Source organism: Larimichthys crocea, chromosome XXI, assembly GCF_000972845.2.
Source record: "Larimichthys crocea isolate SSNF chromosome XXI, L_crocea_2.0, whole genome shotgun sequence".
Taxonomy (NCBI): Eukaryota; Metazoa; Chordata; class Actinopteri; family Sciaenidae; genus Larimichthys; species Larimichthys crocea.
Genome location: NC_040031.1, coordinates 13,124,632 through 13,141,509, shown reverse-complemented (window position 1 = coordinate 13,141,509; position 16,878 = coordinate 13,124,632). Strand labels below are relative to the sequence as shown.

Sequence of the window (16,878 nt, the reverse complement as noted above, 5' to 3'; positions counted from 1 at the left end):
ATCCAAAGGAAGACGATCTTCAGAGGCCGACTGTCTAAAAGAGCCACGGGAGTTTCATAGTAAAACCAAACAAGCTCCTCATATGGACCTCAAATTGAGTAATTAGCACAATTGCAGATAATAACTTAATTACTAAGCTGCTTTAAAATAAACATCAGACATTGGACGGTTTTTCTCCTATCAGAGCCTACAGACAGCAAACTCTCAAGATCAACCAAAGAAAAACATAAATTGGATTTGAGGTCAGAAAATTACCTACAAATTTGTCTGTTTTTATACTTTTTCCCTTGGTTCCATAGACGTCCATTGTTCTCCAAAAATATATTAAAACCACATTGTTACACTGGGCATGTTCCTTCATTACAGTGAACACGGCCACTGTTTTTATTCAGTCCCACACAAGTGGCAAACTCCTTGTCTGTGAAAATGAAGCCAGTGTGGAAGTGCCATAAAATCTGCAGTTTCTCAACCGCTTTGTGCTCTGAGAACATTAAACAGCTGAGAACTCGCTGTGTTCGTTTCCCATTTAGCATATCCCAATGACGACTTTTGAGCTATATAAAAATGTCGTCTGTGAGGCGAAGCCTATGGTGCAGAAGTGCCGGAAACTGCAGTTTCTTGAACGTCCACTCGAGGTTGGCTCCAGAACCAGTCAGTCCCCACAAGCCCCCATTTTAAACCGCACAACTTCACAGCAAAAATAAACATGTTTACAGCCTGGTTCAAATAATGGTTTTAATCTCTATAGCTAATTTCCACATTTGTGACAACTGTAGGGTCCCAACTGAGGCTAAATTTCGATATAAGTCAACAGTTCAAATTATATTAAAGGTGCAGTGTGTAAGATTTGGGGTCTTTATTTTCAGAATAAGGCAGACATGGAATAAAATATCAATAACTATGTTTTCATGCATGTATAATCACCTGAAAATAAGAATATTTATATTTCTGTTAAGAGACTTTCAAGTGTTGTTTCTCCTTCACACTAGGAAGATGTGAGGAGATTGCAATGCAGCCATTACACCACTATGTACAACTAAATTCTACACACTGCACCTTTAAGGCTTGAAAAATGTCCCCAACACTTTCTTTTTACTCTTGTTTTAGTAACTAATTTGATGTAGATTTTTGTCTTTTTACTGGAATATCATCTGTTTTATCTTTTAAAGTAATGGTGGCCATGAGAAAGTAGTCAAGATGTCCACACAGTCACAGCTCAACACATTATTTTCTTGCAGTTCAGAAGTCAGTTGCTATCATATCAGATGTCGTATCAGAGCCGAAGGCGTTCCTAACAATTTTCTCACAGTCTTGCAGACAGAGCTTTGCCAGCGGTGCCAGCCCAGCCTGCCTTTCCTTTTCTGCCCCTAACTGCCCCCTTTAGCTCCCGAGCTCCTCTCTCTGCAGCCCGAGGAAAAGCTGCAGACGCTGGAATGTCCCGACTGCCATTTTTATTTCAACACAAGATAGCTTTCTCTGAATGCTTCTGACAGTTTCAGCTAGTCTCGTTTCCTCCATCTCTCTCAGGTTGTTCCGTTAGCCAAGAAACTCTCATCATGTTTCCCTCCATTTAATATGTTTCACGTCCCTCTGGGTTATTCGTCTGGAAATGTAACTGTGACATTTTGACAGCACTCTCACAGCAGGCCTCCACGTTTGGGTGGAGTAATATTGAATTGAATTACTTCCTCAGTGATTTCCCGGGGCGACCCGTGCCATTTAGAGCAACCCTTGCCTTGAGGATTTGTTGGATTTCCACGATGTTTGAGTCTTTGTTTGTGTTTCAAAGACAGAAAAGATTCTTGTGATTCCCATCACATCTTCCTCTCACAACATCTGCGAATCATTGTGTTGCGGATTCAGGAAGAGCAGAGGGAAATAATACCCATGCTCTATTAATGAGCCATTTCAAGTTCTCTCTCTGTGCCTCATAAAGCTGACTAATGCTTGGAAAGATAGAGCTTGGCATGCTCAAAAAGTCCCTCTGTGGATGTACTCGCAGTTTGATGAAGGTCAATGGCAAGATGTCAGCGAGATGGGCAGGAGAGGATGGAAAAGTTGTTTTTGTCTAGTCATCTTTATCACTTTATCTTCCGCTTTGTCTTGCCAACACCGTCTCTGTCTCTGATTAAATGTGTTGCCATGGGGGTCATTCCTTTGGGTTTCTTATACCTCAATTTCTTCTTGTGACATTTAGATCTCAGACACATGTTGGATGTGTTTCCTATTATTCCTTTGTCTGTTTTCCATCTGTTGTGGCATATCCCGTCTCCATCATATCTTATGAGGTTAGCTCCAGAGAGTGTGGCTTATATCAGGGGTTCACAACATCAATGTCAAATAAAATAATGGATATATTTGTGCTTTTTTCCCTGTGACATACTGGATACTTTGAGCTCTTCAGGCCTCTAAACATCCTTCAGATTTATGAACCTATCACAACTGATTATATAACCTGAACCCGGTCACAAGCAGATCTTATTTATTTTTATTTACAATTGACATTCTCAATATATCTCAGCTACAGCTACTAATTATAATGCCCTCAAAACTTTAACAGAACTATAACTAACTGCTCATTTTGGAGTATAAAAACAAACACACATAGTGTGCATCTGTATGTGTACTATATTATATTTTAGTTTGGGTTACACCAACGATGATGAGGAGGAGGAAGCTCGGGAGCGAAGGAGACGTGCGAGGGAGGAGAGGAAGAAGATGATGGCGGACTCAGGGGAGTCTGGATCCGCTGATGTGATCGACACCAACAGGTACAATGTAGATGAGATCTACATACGAGGTAGTGTTAACGTTGTGTAATGGGACAAAAAGAGAAGAGGAAACAAAAACCTCCCAACTATGGCAAAGCTTCGCCACTGACAGCTGTACACCAAAGCAGAAGAAGAGTTAAGAGTTAAGCTGCTGTTGGACAGCAGAGAGGTGTTGCATGGTGGATTTCACCAGCGAGCTGAGTGGATTTACAGTATGCTGCTCTCAGTACTTGATTATCCTCAGGTATGTTCAGGATGTACCGGACAAAAAAAGATACAGAAAGTTTTCCATTGCTGTTGACTGTTGGCTGGTTGAGTTGGTTGAGTAAGCCATGCCATTTAATGACTGTATAATACCATTGATACTTTGTTCTTATTTGATTATAAATAACACTTAATGTTGCATAGAAGTTGATATTTTTGAGATTTAATGTTCCCAGTTTCAGAGTGCAACACCACTGTTATAACTCCAGACAGCTGTACACGTGTATTTGTTATGAATTTAGTACTTATGATGAAGTGCAACAATACAAGACAAACCAGCCAGTTAATATTACTTACAAGTCCAACAGCAAAAAGCCCATCATCTGTCTTTTAGCCTTTTATTTCACCAAGCTCTCACCAATGACTAAAAGTACGTCCCAGATTTCTTCTTGTCCGGCAGCTTACACTTGGTCACGCTCTCATTTTCTCTACTTAGCTTCTTCCATCAACATCCACTCCAGTCTCTGTTTTCGTGTCCATAGAGGCTGCCTATCCCAGTTACATTGCATTCTTTCCCAGCTCTAGTTCTGGCATGACATCAGCTCCAGTCCCCATCAGCATTCCTCTGTGCCCCCCCCTCGGGCTAAAAACATCCCCTTACCAGTGGTCCAAAACACCTGTGGTACAAACATTAAGACTGAGCTTACAGTGGAGGCTTGTCGGCTAACAAACTGAGCTAACAGCAGCTGTAGTTTGAAGCAGTTTGCCTTACTCCATCAGAAAAAGTCTGTTGAGTTGTGGCAGAGCAGCTGGAGAACATCAGAGTGAAAATCCAGAAAACATTTCCTCTATAAAACATGATCCAGTTTCACCAAAACCAAAAGGCTGTTATGTTATTAAGGTTGAAAAGTTCATTCAGACATTTTTTTGAAAAAACTGTTTCATTTGGAGATCCGCCTTAAATATCAGGTGTATTTCATGTGATTACAGTGTGACGGAGACCTCCACCAGCGAAACCAGAACCGAAGGTGTAGATGACGACCAGGCTTTGCTGGACCGCCTGGCCAAGAGGGAGGAGCGCAGGCAGAGGAGAATGAAGGAGGCCATGGAGAGACAGAAGGAGTTTGACCCCACCGTGAACACCACCAATGGTACAGACAGCACACTGGAAGAGCAGTCCTCCATCAGCAGCAGCAGACAGAGGCAGACAGACGAAGAGGAGGAGAAGCCAGCTCAGGAGGAGGTGGCAGACACTGACATGAACTCCTGGGGGAAAGAGGAAGAGGACAAGAAGGAAGAGGAGAAGGTAACGTGAAAGACGGTTTTGTGTGTAGAATAATTAAGTCGGAAGTGATATTATTCTTAGATCTTATGTTGGTTTTTTTTCTTATGATAGGAAGCTGTCGAGGAATCAAGAACGGTGAGCAACACAAACTCTTATTTTTCCTTTTTGCCAACTTAACGTCCAAGATATTGACACAAAACATGTGCCTACATTTACAGGAGGAGATTGAGGAGAAGGCTGCAGAAACAGAAGTAGAGGTGGATTCAGGAAAGAAAGATGCTGAAGAGGAAGCTGCCCCTGATGCTGACAAAGAGGAAGAAGAAAGGAAGAGGAAAGAGGAAGAAGAAGAGGAAAGACAGAAAAAGGAAATGGAAGAAAAGCTGAGGATAGAAGAGGAAGAGAAGCTCAAGAAAGAGGAAGAGGCAAGGCAGCTAAAGGAGGAGGAGGAAAGAAAGAAGAGGGAAGAGGAGGAAAAACAACAAAAGGAAATGGAAGAGAGGCTGAGAAAGGAGGAAGAGGAACGAAAGAAGAGGGAAGAGGAGGAGAGACAACAAAAGGAAATGGAGGAGCTGAGGCTGAGAAAAGAGGAAGAGGAAAAACAGAAGAAGGAGGCTGAGCAAAAAAAGAAGAAGGAGATGGAGGAGAAGAAGAAGAGAGAAGAGGAGGACAAACGGAGGAAAGAAATGGAAGAGAAGAAGAAGAAGGAGGAGGAGGAGAAGCAGAAGAAGAAAGAGCTGGAGGAGAAGAAGAAGAAAGAGGAGGAGGAGAAGCGGAAAAAGGAGGCTGAGGAGAAGAAGAAGAAAGAGGAGGAGGACAAGCGCAAAAAGAGAGAGATGGAGGAGAAGAAGAAGAAAGAGGAGGTACTGATTGTGACTTATTCGTCTTTTCACCAAAAGCCACTTCAAAAACCTGGAAAACTCAATTAACGTCCCCCATCTGTAAAGTAACAGAACACAGACACATTCATGTAACACAAGTCTGTAGTCCTGAAGATTAAGGGGCAGTGTGAGGACCACATTTGATTTATCCAGGCTTTGTTCTCACTGTGTCGTTATTGGATGTATGATATGGGTTCTGCGGTGCGGTCACAGTGTTTTGTTTGTCACATGGATAAAAGAGCTGGTGCTGGTGTCGAGGATGTCACAGTGTCATGTGTCTTCAGTTTACATCTGTGTTGCATTCACTGCCAGGCCTTGAATTGCACCAGTGTTTGATGGTTTCTTTCAATATTATGTTTTCCGAGCCGCCTGTTTTTGATTTTAATAATTATTTTCCATTTCTGTGTAAAAGGAGGAGAAGCCGAAGAGATTTGGCTTTAAGGAAAAGGTAATACACCTGATGCATTATTTTCTAATATGGACGATATCGTCAGAAAAGTGTCTTGATGTCTAACTTTTGTTTTCCTCTGTTTGCAAGAACGAACCAACCAAACAGAACGGAGCTTTCATTGAGAATAAACTCAAGAAAACAGAGAAGACGTCAAGGTAAAACTGACCGGACCTCCCATCTCTATATGACTTTTGGTTCAGACATGCTCTGAAGATCAATATACAGAGTCCAGTGTAAAGAATGTGAATGATGTCAGGCAGGTACTGTAGGATCAATATGATCTATAGTAATAATAATTACATAGTTTGAATATAAAAGCACATAAAACGAATGAGACTTACCTTATAATTACAGAAATACAATCTTAAGTTGTCAGTGTCGACATAAGCCTTTATATAGCAAACCAGAAAAGATATGATATTGTATAATTAATACAGAGTTTTTTTGTAAAAAAATGGGAAATAACTGTAGTTAGTCATTATTGGCATACTTAAAATAACAGGTGGGTTCTTAAGTTACAGATAATGTCCGTAATTTTACTGTTTGTTTTTTTTAAATTGGAAAAACTAGTGTAAAAGTTTTGAGTTAAATTAAAAACTGAATTAAAATCCTTAAAATTTACAGTGAAATATATCATTTATACACATTTCTGTGTACTTATTTATGACCAAAAATCTATAAAACTAGTGACATTCCCACCAGCCTCAGCTTTACTTTGTGTTTACCAAATGCTGGTATCTAAGTAACAAACCTGGAAAACACTATGAGCATGTTCGCATAATCATGTGTTTGTGAGCAGGGACAATGCTCCCTCCACTGCGGCCGACGACAAGGAGCGACTGGAGGCCGAGCGCAAGCTGCAGGAGCTGAAGCGTCGACGAAACAATGCAGAAAGCGAGGAGTTTGAGAAGATGAAGCAGAAGCAGCAGGACGCAGAGGCCGAGCTGGAGGAGCTGAAGAGGAAGAGAGAGGAGAGGAGGAAGATCATGGAGGAGGAGGAGAAGCAGAAGAAACAGGAGCTGGAGGACAAGAAAGCCAAGGAACAGGTGAGAATGGACTGGAGGACTATATTTTTGAATGGAATCTGTATCTGAATGTGTGACAATTGTGGTGTTTGTAACAGGAGGAGAGGAAGAGGATGAGGGAGGAGATAGAGAAAAGGAGGGCGGAGGCTGCAGAGAAGAAGAAGCAGATGGAGGAAGAGTCTACAAAACCTGCCTTTGCCATCAGTCCCAAAGGCTCCTCAAAGGTGAGTTTTGGAGCAGAGGTTCAGACATCTTAGAAATCTTCTTCCAGAGGGGTTTCTCACTCACCGCTAGAGGAATTTGGCTATACAGAGATTAGATATTTGGTGGTGCTCATTTATTCCAACTTTGAACACCTCAGACCTGTTAGTGCCATGTTGTTTAATGAAACAAACCAAAGGTTTTAAGTTCTTAAGTTCATGTAGTGGAAAGTTTTTCATGTAGGGCAAAACACAGAGAGCCACACAGTTTACTTATATGAGACACACGTTTGTAAAGTCTAGTTTGACATTTTGGGAAACATACTTATTCGTGTTCATGCTGAGAGTTGAAGCCTAAAAAACTACGACTGCGGTTTTGTCCAAAGATAACAAAATCCACCTAACAGCCCCCCTGAAGCTATTTGAGCATTGTTATCACCGTCAGTCAAGACAGTCGCTGCACCAATAAGTAGTTCAACATATTGTAGTTTTTACCCTTTATTTGTTGTTAGTGATATTCATCATGGGCATTGGGAGGTGGAAGACTGGCTCCTGTCTGTAGCTTCATATCAGATAGAAAATATATTTCTCAAATCTCAAACTATTTCTTTAAGCATTGCTACAAGCGTTAAATGTTGTCATTTACCCCCATGCAACTGCAGACCTGTTTGTATTTGTTATCTTGAGCTGTGAGACGTTACATTTATTATTCTCCGTTTCCCTCTATAGTCAAACATGTGGCCTAATGTGGTTGCTTGTTTTGCTAGATTCTGTTTATAATTCCTCTGATATTACCCATATATTATTAGTTGACGAGAAAAAACAAGAAAAAGGATTCAAGCTGGCATCTGTGCTGTCCTCAAATATGGCCCTCGTCAAACAAGACCATGACTGGGTAATTTTGTTGGAGGAGTATTTTTGGAGGAATGTTGAGAATTGTGTGTGCTCGGCTTGTACATGGGAGGTATAATTCATCTGGAACAGCAGTACACAGTGTGTGTGTGTGCGTGTGTGTGTGTGTGTGCGTGCGTGTGTGTGTGTGTGTGTGTGTGTGTATCCTGGCACGCTGACAACCATACTCTCCAGCTCAATCACTCAGGCAGCAACCAACACAGTGTCCGAGTACAGAGAGACCTCCCTGGGGACCGACTGTCCGGCCTCTGAGCGAGGTCGCCTTGGAGACATGAAGGAAGCCAGGACAGTTTGACTGGTTTATAACCTTTAACTATGCTGTTTTGTACAGATCGGGGAGAAGGCAGAATTCTTGAGCAAATCAGCCCAGAAAAAGTGAGTTCATAGTAACATGAAAATAAACATTCCTGTATTGGTGAGCTGCACTAATGTCCCATATGTTGTTCACCCATATAGCACCGGAGCCAGAGTGTCTCACACTCCAATTGTCACCAAGATAGGCAATAGAATGGACCAGTACACCTCTGCCATCCAGGTGAGACTCCACAATGTTATACACTATCCTCGTCAGTGGTGAAAGTACCAATACAACACATTAACTAAAGTAAAAGTACCAATACAACACATTAACTAAAGAAAAAGTACCAATACAACACCTTCACTAAAGTAAAAGTACCAATACAACACATTAACAAAAGAAAAAGTACCAATACAACACCTTAACTTAAGTAAAAGTACCAATACAACACATTAACTTAAGTAAAAATACCAATACAACACCTTAACTTATGTAAAAGTACCAATACAACACCTTAACTAAAGTAAAAGTACCAATACAACACCCTAACTTTAGTAAAAGTACCAATACAACACATTAACTTAAGTAAAAGTACCAATACAACATCTTAACTTTAGTAAAAGTACCAATACAACACCTTTACTTATGTAAAAGTACCAATACAACACCTTTACTTATGTAAAAGTACCAATACAACACATTAACTAAAGTAAAAGTACCAATACATCACATTAACTAAAGTAAAAGTACCAATACATCACTTTAACTTTAGTAAAAGTACCAATACAACACATTAACTTTAGTAAGAGTACTGTTGATGCCTCAGTGTGTAAAGGGCATTTGTAGATGGTCGAGGTAGAGTTAGATTTAACTACTAGTTTTGAGATTATATATATTTTTAGTACATTAAGAACTGAATCTTCTTTTTTTTGTCTGGTATTAAATCATTTTACCTCTTTGTGCCTCACACACCTGTTTAAATTGCATCGTCTGAGAAGTTTAGAGTTTAAATCTGTCTTGACACCTCTGACACATGACTGTGAAACATGACAAGACAATGAGTTTGTGTAAGGGGCTGCAAGCCAGAAATCACAAGTTGAAACATTTACAATTCATTTCTGTTTTATAACAGTATAATATGTTTTAATGTTGAGCTGTCAAAAGGATATTGTGGAGAAATTATTTAATATTTGCCTCAGAAACAGTGAAATAGAAGTGGCATAAAATGGAAATCCTCATTAAAAGTACTATGTTACTTTCCACCACTGATCCTCGATGCAGAGCTTTTTTTTTTTCCCATGTAAACGTAGTGAAATCCATCCTGAATTTTCCACAGGGAAACAAAGAAGTCAAATCCCCCAAGTCTACAGTGGCGGATATTCCCACGGGAGGCACGCGCAGCATCAAGAGCATGTGGGAGAAAGGCAACGTCGGCAGCCCCTCTGAACGCCCAGCCCCTGCCAACAAGGTGAGAGAAAGAGAGAAGGGAGTGTGAGAGTGTGTTATGTGTGGCTAGTTGACGAGCGTAACAAAGAGGAAGGACCACACGGCAAATGTTTTAGTGAACCAGAATTATTTATTGAACACAACTCAATTCAAGCAAACCGTACTGTGTAGTCAGTAGTAACTTAAACTTGTGTAAGATGACATCAGGCTACACTAAACACAATCAACAGCCAACCAACTTTCCAGGAGGCACCAAGAGAATAAGCAAGGAAGATAATCTGTTATATAAAGGCAAGCAAGCAGGTGATATTGATCGATCACCAAGGTAGGAAAGGCCTGAAAGAAAACAGAGCCAGGCCAGCACAGCAAAGTCTGAACACCCAGGGGAGGATGCAGAGATTTACTGATGTGTGACTGAGTGTTTGAGATGTCTCTTTTTTCCAGGACTTGGCTGGTATCAAAGGAGGCGTGGCGGGACGTGTCAACAGTTGGATGGCAAAGCCCGCAGAGGCAGAGAAGGCAGCAGAACCTGCACCAGCAGCAGCATCACCAGCACCAGCACCAGCACCAGCACCAGCACCAGCAAAGCCAGCGGTAAAGCCTGATAAATCCCAGTCTCGTTTACACACAATGCACACCGTTGTAAATTAGGCACCTGCGTAATCCCCATGATATTCTGTACATGCTAATGATGTGTGATGTGATCATTAGCACATCAACATGCCAGACTTTTGTTGGCTGCAGCCGTTATATCTAAGCTGGAGTCTAGTGACACCACATGGATGGTTTACTTAACAACATCTGCAACCAAAGCTCCCCCAAACCCCCGCTGTGTATTATTCTTTACACGATGTGACAGTTTTGCAACATTTAAAACCGAAACCTGTGAGAAATTAGACGCAGGAAGAATATTATTCCCATTGTTGCTAACAACAGTCAAACCACAAAGCACCGAGCAGCAGTTATGTGTCAGCTGGCTTAATGCCAACGTGCCTCCTTCCACAGCCGCCTCCTCACCCTTCTTTACATCAGTCACTTGGGCCTCTATAGGTATTTCAAGATTATATTACAGCCCATAAACCATACGCCACTTTCAGACAGTTATAGATTTCTTTTTTTCCGGTTTGTATTTAAGCCAAAGAACTATATATTTCAATCACTGTGGCTCCTTATTTTAAGTCTCCTTCGGGCAAGGGTAAAAGGTCGCGTCCCCTCAGATTTGTCACACACAGACATTATTATCCTATTTCAACCCTGACAACAACAACCAACAAGTGAGTAGATGTTAAGTGATTTATTTTGTTCATTTACTACCATATGGTGTCGATAGGTGGGGGGGTTCACTTGTAACCGAGTACTTGCTAAACACTGTGTCCTTTTCTTAAAGTAGGACACCAGCTGCTCGTCTTACCAGGTCTTCTGGAGACATTGCACTCTGTCCACATGCAGTAGCATTGCTGAATGATGTGTAACATTGTTCTAACGTGAAATTTATGAGCGACATATCTTTAGTGTCAAACGTCTTGGCCTGAGTAGTGGGTATAACATTACCCTTACTTATGCTGCAATACCTCCCCCTGATGGGAAGAAGCTGTACGGCAGTACAGTTTAATACATGTTTGTCTCTCCCCCTCTCTCTCTCTCTCTTTGGTCCGTATGTTTAATTCTTGTCTGCCTTTCTTTCCCCTTGCACTCGTTTTTCTCAGCTTTCCTCACTCAAACCTTTCCTGCTGTTATTTGTCCACTCTTCAAACTGGTAAAGGTACCATTTTGCACACATTTCAACATTATTACCACTAATGATCAGAAGAGAAGCATAATAAATACTAAATAATTGCATTGCATTGCAGTGATAGTATGCCAACATATACTGTACTCCAGTATTGTAATATCAATTTTTAGGTACTTAACTCAAGTATTAGAGAAATCTTGTACTTTTTACTGCATGTAGTAGTGTAGCAGTTGTTGTTTTGTAATGTGAGCTTTAGTTGCTTTAGTTAAACAATAATTTTACATAAAAATCACACGTTAAGCACAAAAATATAAACATGTTAAGCATACTCTAACTCTAACCATGATATTTCTGGTAATACTTTTCTACTTTTAATGCATGTCTTTTACTTGTAGCAGAGAGTTTCGAGTTTATGCATAAGACTAAAAGGATCATGGTTGGTCTTATTTGTGACAGGACGTGAAACCAGGTGACATCGGTAGCAAACGTGGCATGTGGGAAACCAAGAAGAGCCCTGCGCCTGCCAAGGTAACACACCCCCCCACACACACACATGCATACGATTCTACTGGAAAAAAGGGAGATTTTTATGTTTAAAGGCTTTATAAGTGACGTGGTTCTGTTTGTTTGTTTCATTCAGTCTACCTAATAGACAGGTAAATGAGGTAATTTGCAGATCTGTGGCAACGACATTTAATGCACGCTCCACCAGCGAGTGATTGATCTTTGTGATGTGTACACCGTTTTAATGCTGTCTCAACATGCATATGATTGATTGGTGTCAGTGTTGCTAGACTGGCTTTTTTTTTAAACACAAAATCCGGCTACTTTTTCTTTAATTTAAAAGGTAAATGGCTATATTTCAATAAATGTCATGTAAGAATCCAATCTGGCAACACTGTTGAGTTTTTGTTTCTCAGTTCAGTCAAATCAGATGGTAAACAAATAATCTAATTACTGTATTTACACGTGATTCTTTAACAATGGACTGTACAAAAATTATGAGATGGGGTGGAAAAAAGGAGGAGTTTAGTATTATTTTTAAGTTAGTGCAGTCTTGTTTTATTGAGGAGTTTAGTATTATTTTCTTTCCGAAGTTAGCGCAGTCTTGTTTTATTGGAAGAGCAGGGAAAGGCGTTTATTTATATTTCATTTTCTTATTTTACATTCCAGATTTTTTTGATTTTTTTCTTTCCATGTTAGATTTCTTATAATAGTTTCATTAAAGTTACATAAAAAACTTTAGCTCATAAAACAGGTCATAAAAGGTATATTCGACTATATGCAGATGACACCATTCTTTCAAAACACCAATTTTAAAAATTGTCTTGTTGCCTTGTTGGCCTTTATGCACTTTCATCCCAACTGTTGTGTTATTTTTAAAAATAATTTGTGTTTTTGGCTCTCCACCTAATAATTTCCATACAGTCCCTAACTCATTAGTATAAATACAATAATTGTCTCTTGTTAAAAGTAGGATGTATTTTAAATTAAATTAAACGTCTCTTTGAGTTGCCTGAACTGAAATTAAATGACTGATTTCAGTGTGATGAAGAAGATGCTATGGGTAGTTCCTACACTGGCTTTGAATATAAATATTATATCATAAATAATATTACTTGGTTCTTATGTTTTAGTCATTTGAAACATGGATTGCTTTCATACATAATTGTGATCTATTGCTACAGGATGTTTGGCTGCACTGTGCACAGCTTCTTCATGCCAAGATAGTCATTGAATTACAGAGATGATTGTGCATGCAGTTACATTTGAGTGTTGTGTATAATGTATCTTCTAAGAGTCAGGGGTGTTTTAAAATGATCTTTGATTTGTTTTTGTTTTTTGTGTATGACAGGGAAAATAGCACTTCTGATTGTGTTTAATATGATATTTTTTTTACATCACTCCATCACTCTTACACCAACCTCTCATGGTCTAAGATTTCCTCAGATGATTTCCTGCATCCTCATTGGCTTCAATGTAGTGAAAGTTATTCATCCTGTGGTTCACCACATACCCAAGCTCAAACATAATCTCATAATAAGCTGAATAATTGTTTAAACACTATAACATTTCATTAGATGATGATTTTCCCTTTCCTTTATTTATTTTGTTTTCCTTCATTCCTAATTGTTTACAGGTGACTTTTGGAGCCAAGAGCAAGTTTGCTACTAATGGTAAGTTTTTTAAGTATCTGTATATAGCAGTTAAGTGTAACTAAGTACATTTACTCTCAATCTCTCAAAAACAATTCTGAGGTTGTGTATTTGAGTATTTATTTTTTAACTACTCTATATTGAACTTTTTTAAAGATTATGTTAAACTAAAATGTAAACCTTGACCAGCTAAAATATTAAAATCCTGCATATATTAATGCATTTGTGATAAAAATAGAATAATAATCATATATAATGATGGCTGCCACTGGTGTGGATATCGACTTTTGATACTTTGAAGGACATTTTAGGAAACGCTTTTTTCTGCCCAAAACTAGATGAGAAATTCAATATTCCTTTTGCCTGTAATAAAGTATCATTACATTGGGGTTTCCCACCTTTACTTAAGGACCTAAATACTTACACCAATGTGCACATACTACATGTTAAGCCAGGGTTTATCTTGATCAGTCCTGTGGGAAGCAGAGTTTAGATGAGATGTGTCTGTCCTTCAAAACATTTTCTGGATGAGGGGGGGTTGGCAGATCTTGATTTATATCCGTCTGTGAACTCATAACCACTACAACTCACCAGCCTTCCTTTGTGCCAGACTAGCTGCTCACTGTAAATCAAATCTGCTGCTGGAGATTTTTGGGCACAGGCTCAACTCTGTGACACTGTGCTCTATATTTAAAAAACAAAAAAAAAGCCCTCACCCTGACCTTGTTTCCCAGTATAAAGAACCTTCCAGACTCCTGGGATGGCTGTCGTATCTTTGCAGTGCAGTGTTCACCCAGTGCCACCTGGGCTGTCCGATGCCAAGCAGGGTGTCGGTGAGCTGTTAGGCATACCAGAGTGCAGCTGCTTGATTTTCACATTACAACAGACTGCTGGGGAGGATTACTAACCGTTTAAACAACAGATCGTGCTCGATCGCCGGGCTTATTCACTCAGTGCTGATGATAAAGACCTAACATGCCCCTGCAGCCTGTAGGGACAGTTTTAAAAAAGACGTTTAACCTTTGCTGATGTTGGTGCAGTGAAGCTGTCTTTCCGCTTTGTGCGTCAACAATAGGAATGGAAAACTGTTTGTCGAGTGTCAGCTTCAACCCTAAATAGCGGCCCTCGTTTGTAACCTTCCCACTTCTTCATCAGAAATAGACTGCTGAGGAATGAAGTAAAGGGCAAATGACAAAGTTACAGCTTTCAATCACACAGGGAGGTGTCCTGACTTTTACTGCAGGGTGAATGTCAGCAAGCTCACTCTGATGTTCAACACACACACACACGGTGTATATATATATATGGAGAATTATGGATATAAAAGTTTTGATTAACAGCCCTGAGATTACTCTTGTTTAACGTGTAATAAACTTTGATAATGTTGTTTTAAAATGACGGATGCATTGACTAATAGATCTCTTCTCTCTCTGTCTCTCTCTCTTTCTCCATTAGCAGGCACAAGACCCTAACCGTTAACATCCTTATTTAAATGAAGCCTTACCTGACCAATCACAAGGCTCTGCTACTGTATGTGCATCCATTTCCTTTCAACAAACTCCCATTTCCCGCGTTGAAGTTCACTCCAGAATGAGGAAACGATGAGCAGCATCGAAGTCTTCCAGCGATATCTTTACAAGTAACTTTTGCACTGTAACCTAATCCCTGAGTATGTCAGACTTAGTAAGGGTTTACAGGACAAAGTACCACATGTTAAATGCTTCATAAATAATGGATTGTGTAGTATCCAATCTGGCTGTCCGGTCGCTTAAATGTTATATTTTGCTTTCAAGCCACACTGACATGTCTGCTCTTCTGGTGATGTATTGCCATGTAGCTTACACCCAATAATAAGCCTTTGTGTTTTATTTTCATACACACTCACTGCTTTTTTTGGGATGATGGTCACTATTTTGACTCCATGTGATAAACAAGGCTGTTTTAATGCCCCTGTCACAGGTCGCATTTGTGTTGTTAGAGCATACTGCCATGACGTTGGGTGATTAACCTGTACATGAAGGAGTCGGTACCACTTTCTCTTTAAAAAAAATAATAAGTCAGTTATGAGTGCAGGCTCTAGTAATGGCAACACCTGTTGGTCTAGAGGGAAATATCTCATCAACGACTGGATGCATTGCTATGGAATTTGGTACAGGCATACATGATCCCCAAAGGATGAAGCCTAATGACTTTAGTGTTCCCCTGACTTTTCGTCTAGTGCCACCAGCAGCTCACATTTTTGACTTATCCAATGAGGTATCTCTCTGTCTATATAAACTGGCATAAATCTCTGTACAGACATCCAAGATCCCTGAAGGTTGGTGCCTTAATGACTTTAGTGATCCTGTCACTTTTCATCTAATGTTCATCTGGATTTGAGTGAAATATCTCGACAACTATCGAATGTTATGAAGCATGTCTCCCTCAGCATGAACTGTAATGTCTTTGGCGATCCCCTAACCTTTCATTTAGCGTCACCATCAGCTTAAAAATGTGCATAATACTTTAGTGTAGACTTTGCTTCTTGCTTCTACTTTTAATGATTTAGAAAGACAGATTCACCTCTTAACACCAGGAAAAGCTTTGCAGGACCAAAGTTCTTTTATCAACAACTTATTAACATTCGCAACTGCAGAAACAACAACTCCTGTTGTTAACAAATGCAAACTTATGAGTTTATAACCCCTTATAACAGGTGCCTTATAATAAAGTGGTACACATAAGTCCACCAGATCATAATATCAGTGCCCAGGACTGCAGCCAGACTAACGCAGTATGCAGGCAGTTCAGCGTTTCTGTCAACAACACTTGGGTTTGTTACCTTTTTGACTCGTGGCACATTATTATGTTATATAAGCACCAACCAAGTCTATTCTTTATGTGTGTAAGCGAGTATCCACTCTAACAACTATTCAGTGACCAAAAGCAATTCTTCTTAAAGGTGCAGTGTGTAAGATGGAGCTCTGTTTTCAGAATAAGGCAGACACGGAATATAATATTCACAACTATGTTTTCATGCATGTATAATCACCAGGAAATAAGGATTATTATGTGGGTAGGTGATGTGAGGAGATTGCAATGCAGCGATTACACCACGAGATGCAACTAAATCCTATATACTGGACCTTTAATAAGCAGATAACAGTCTTGCTCATCTATCATCAGTTTACATGCCACTGACTTTGCATTGCAGCAGCAATAAGGCTTTATATGCACTCTGTTTTAGCGATGCCTGTAATTAACTTTTAAATTGTACCCTGGTGTTCCCGTCAGCAGTGCACATGAGTTGAATCCTGCCAAAATGTATTGTGAGTCTTTCAGTATTGTTGCGGTGAATTGTTTGTTTTTGCTTCAGCAATAAAAAAAAAGAAGAAAAAAAGGAAAAAGCGCTCTGTTGTTTTGATTTGAGCTGTGAGGAGGAGACGTTGCCTCATTGTCCTTCCTAACTACCTGTGAAATTATGAGAAACCTGAGTGGCTGGTGAAAGCTTGAATTGATATATGACATTTTACCAGGGCAG

The 16,878-nt window shown here is 39.8% G+C and overlaps 1 protein-coding gene across 8 annotated transcripts in view; it reads left to right on the top strand.

Moving 5' to 3' along the window:
• Positions 1 to 16,744, top strand: part of cald1b (caldesmon 1b) — a 27,881-nt gene extending 11,137 nt beyond the window's left edge. For 2 of the 8 annotated variants that reach the window (XM_027272629.1, XM_019268068.2), the window contains exons 3-17: positions 2,643 to 2,771; positions 3,966 to 4,281; positions 4,372 to 4,395; positions 4,479 to 5,120; positions 5,551 to 5,586; positions 5,677 to 5,744; positions 6,389 to 6,635; positions 6,713 to 6,838; positions 8,058 to 8,101; positions 8,183 to 8,261; positions 9,361 to 9,492; positions 9,915 to 10,064; positions 11,659 to 11,730; positions 13,343 to 13,379; positions 14,814 to 16,744. In XM_027272629.1, coding sequence (XP_027128430.1) covers positions 2,643 to 2,771; positions 3,966 to 4,281; positions 4,372 to 4,395; positions 4,479 to 5,120; positions 5,551 to 5,586; positions 5,677 to 5,744; positions 6,389 to 6,635; positions 6,713 to 6,838; positions 8,058 to 8,101; positions 8,183 to 8,261; positions 9,361 to 9,492; positions 9,915 to 10,064; positions 11,659 to 11,730; positions 13,343 to 13,379; positions 14,814 to 14,830 — 2,119 coding nt within the window. In that variant the 3' untranslated portion in view covers positions 14,831 to 16,744. Of the gene's footprint in view, positions 1 to 2,642; positions 2,772 to 3,965; positions 4,282 to 4,371; positions 4,396 to 4,478; positions 5,121 to 5,550; positions 5,587 to 5,676; positions 5,745 to 6,388; positions 6,636 to 6,712; positions 6,839 to 8,057; positions 8,102 to 8,182; positions 8,262 to 9,360; positions 9,493 to 9,914; positions 10,065 to 11,658; positions 11,731 to 11,842; positions 11,868 to 13,342; positions 13,380 to 14,813 lie in introns of all 8 variants that reach the window. The other 6 variants (XR_003461326.1, XR_003461325.1, XM_027272632.1 and 3 more) reach the window with 6 other exon arrangements.
• The last annotated feature ends 134 nt before the right edge of the window (positions 16,745 to 16,878 follow it).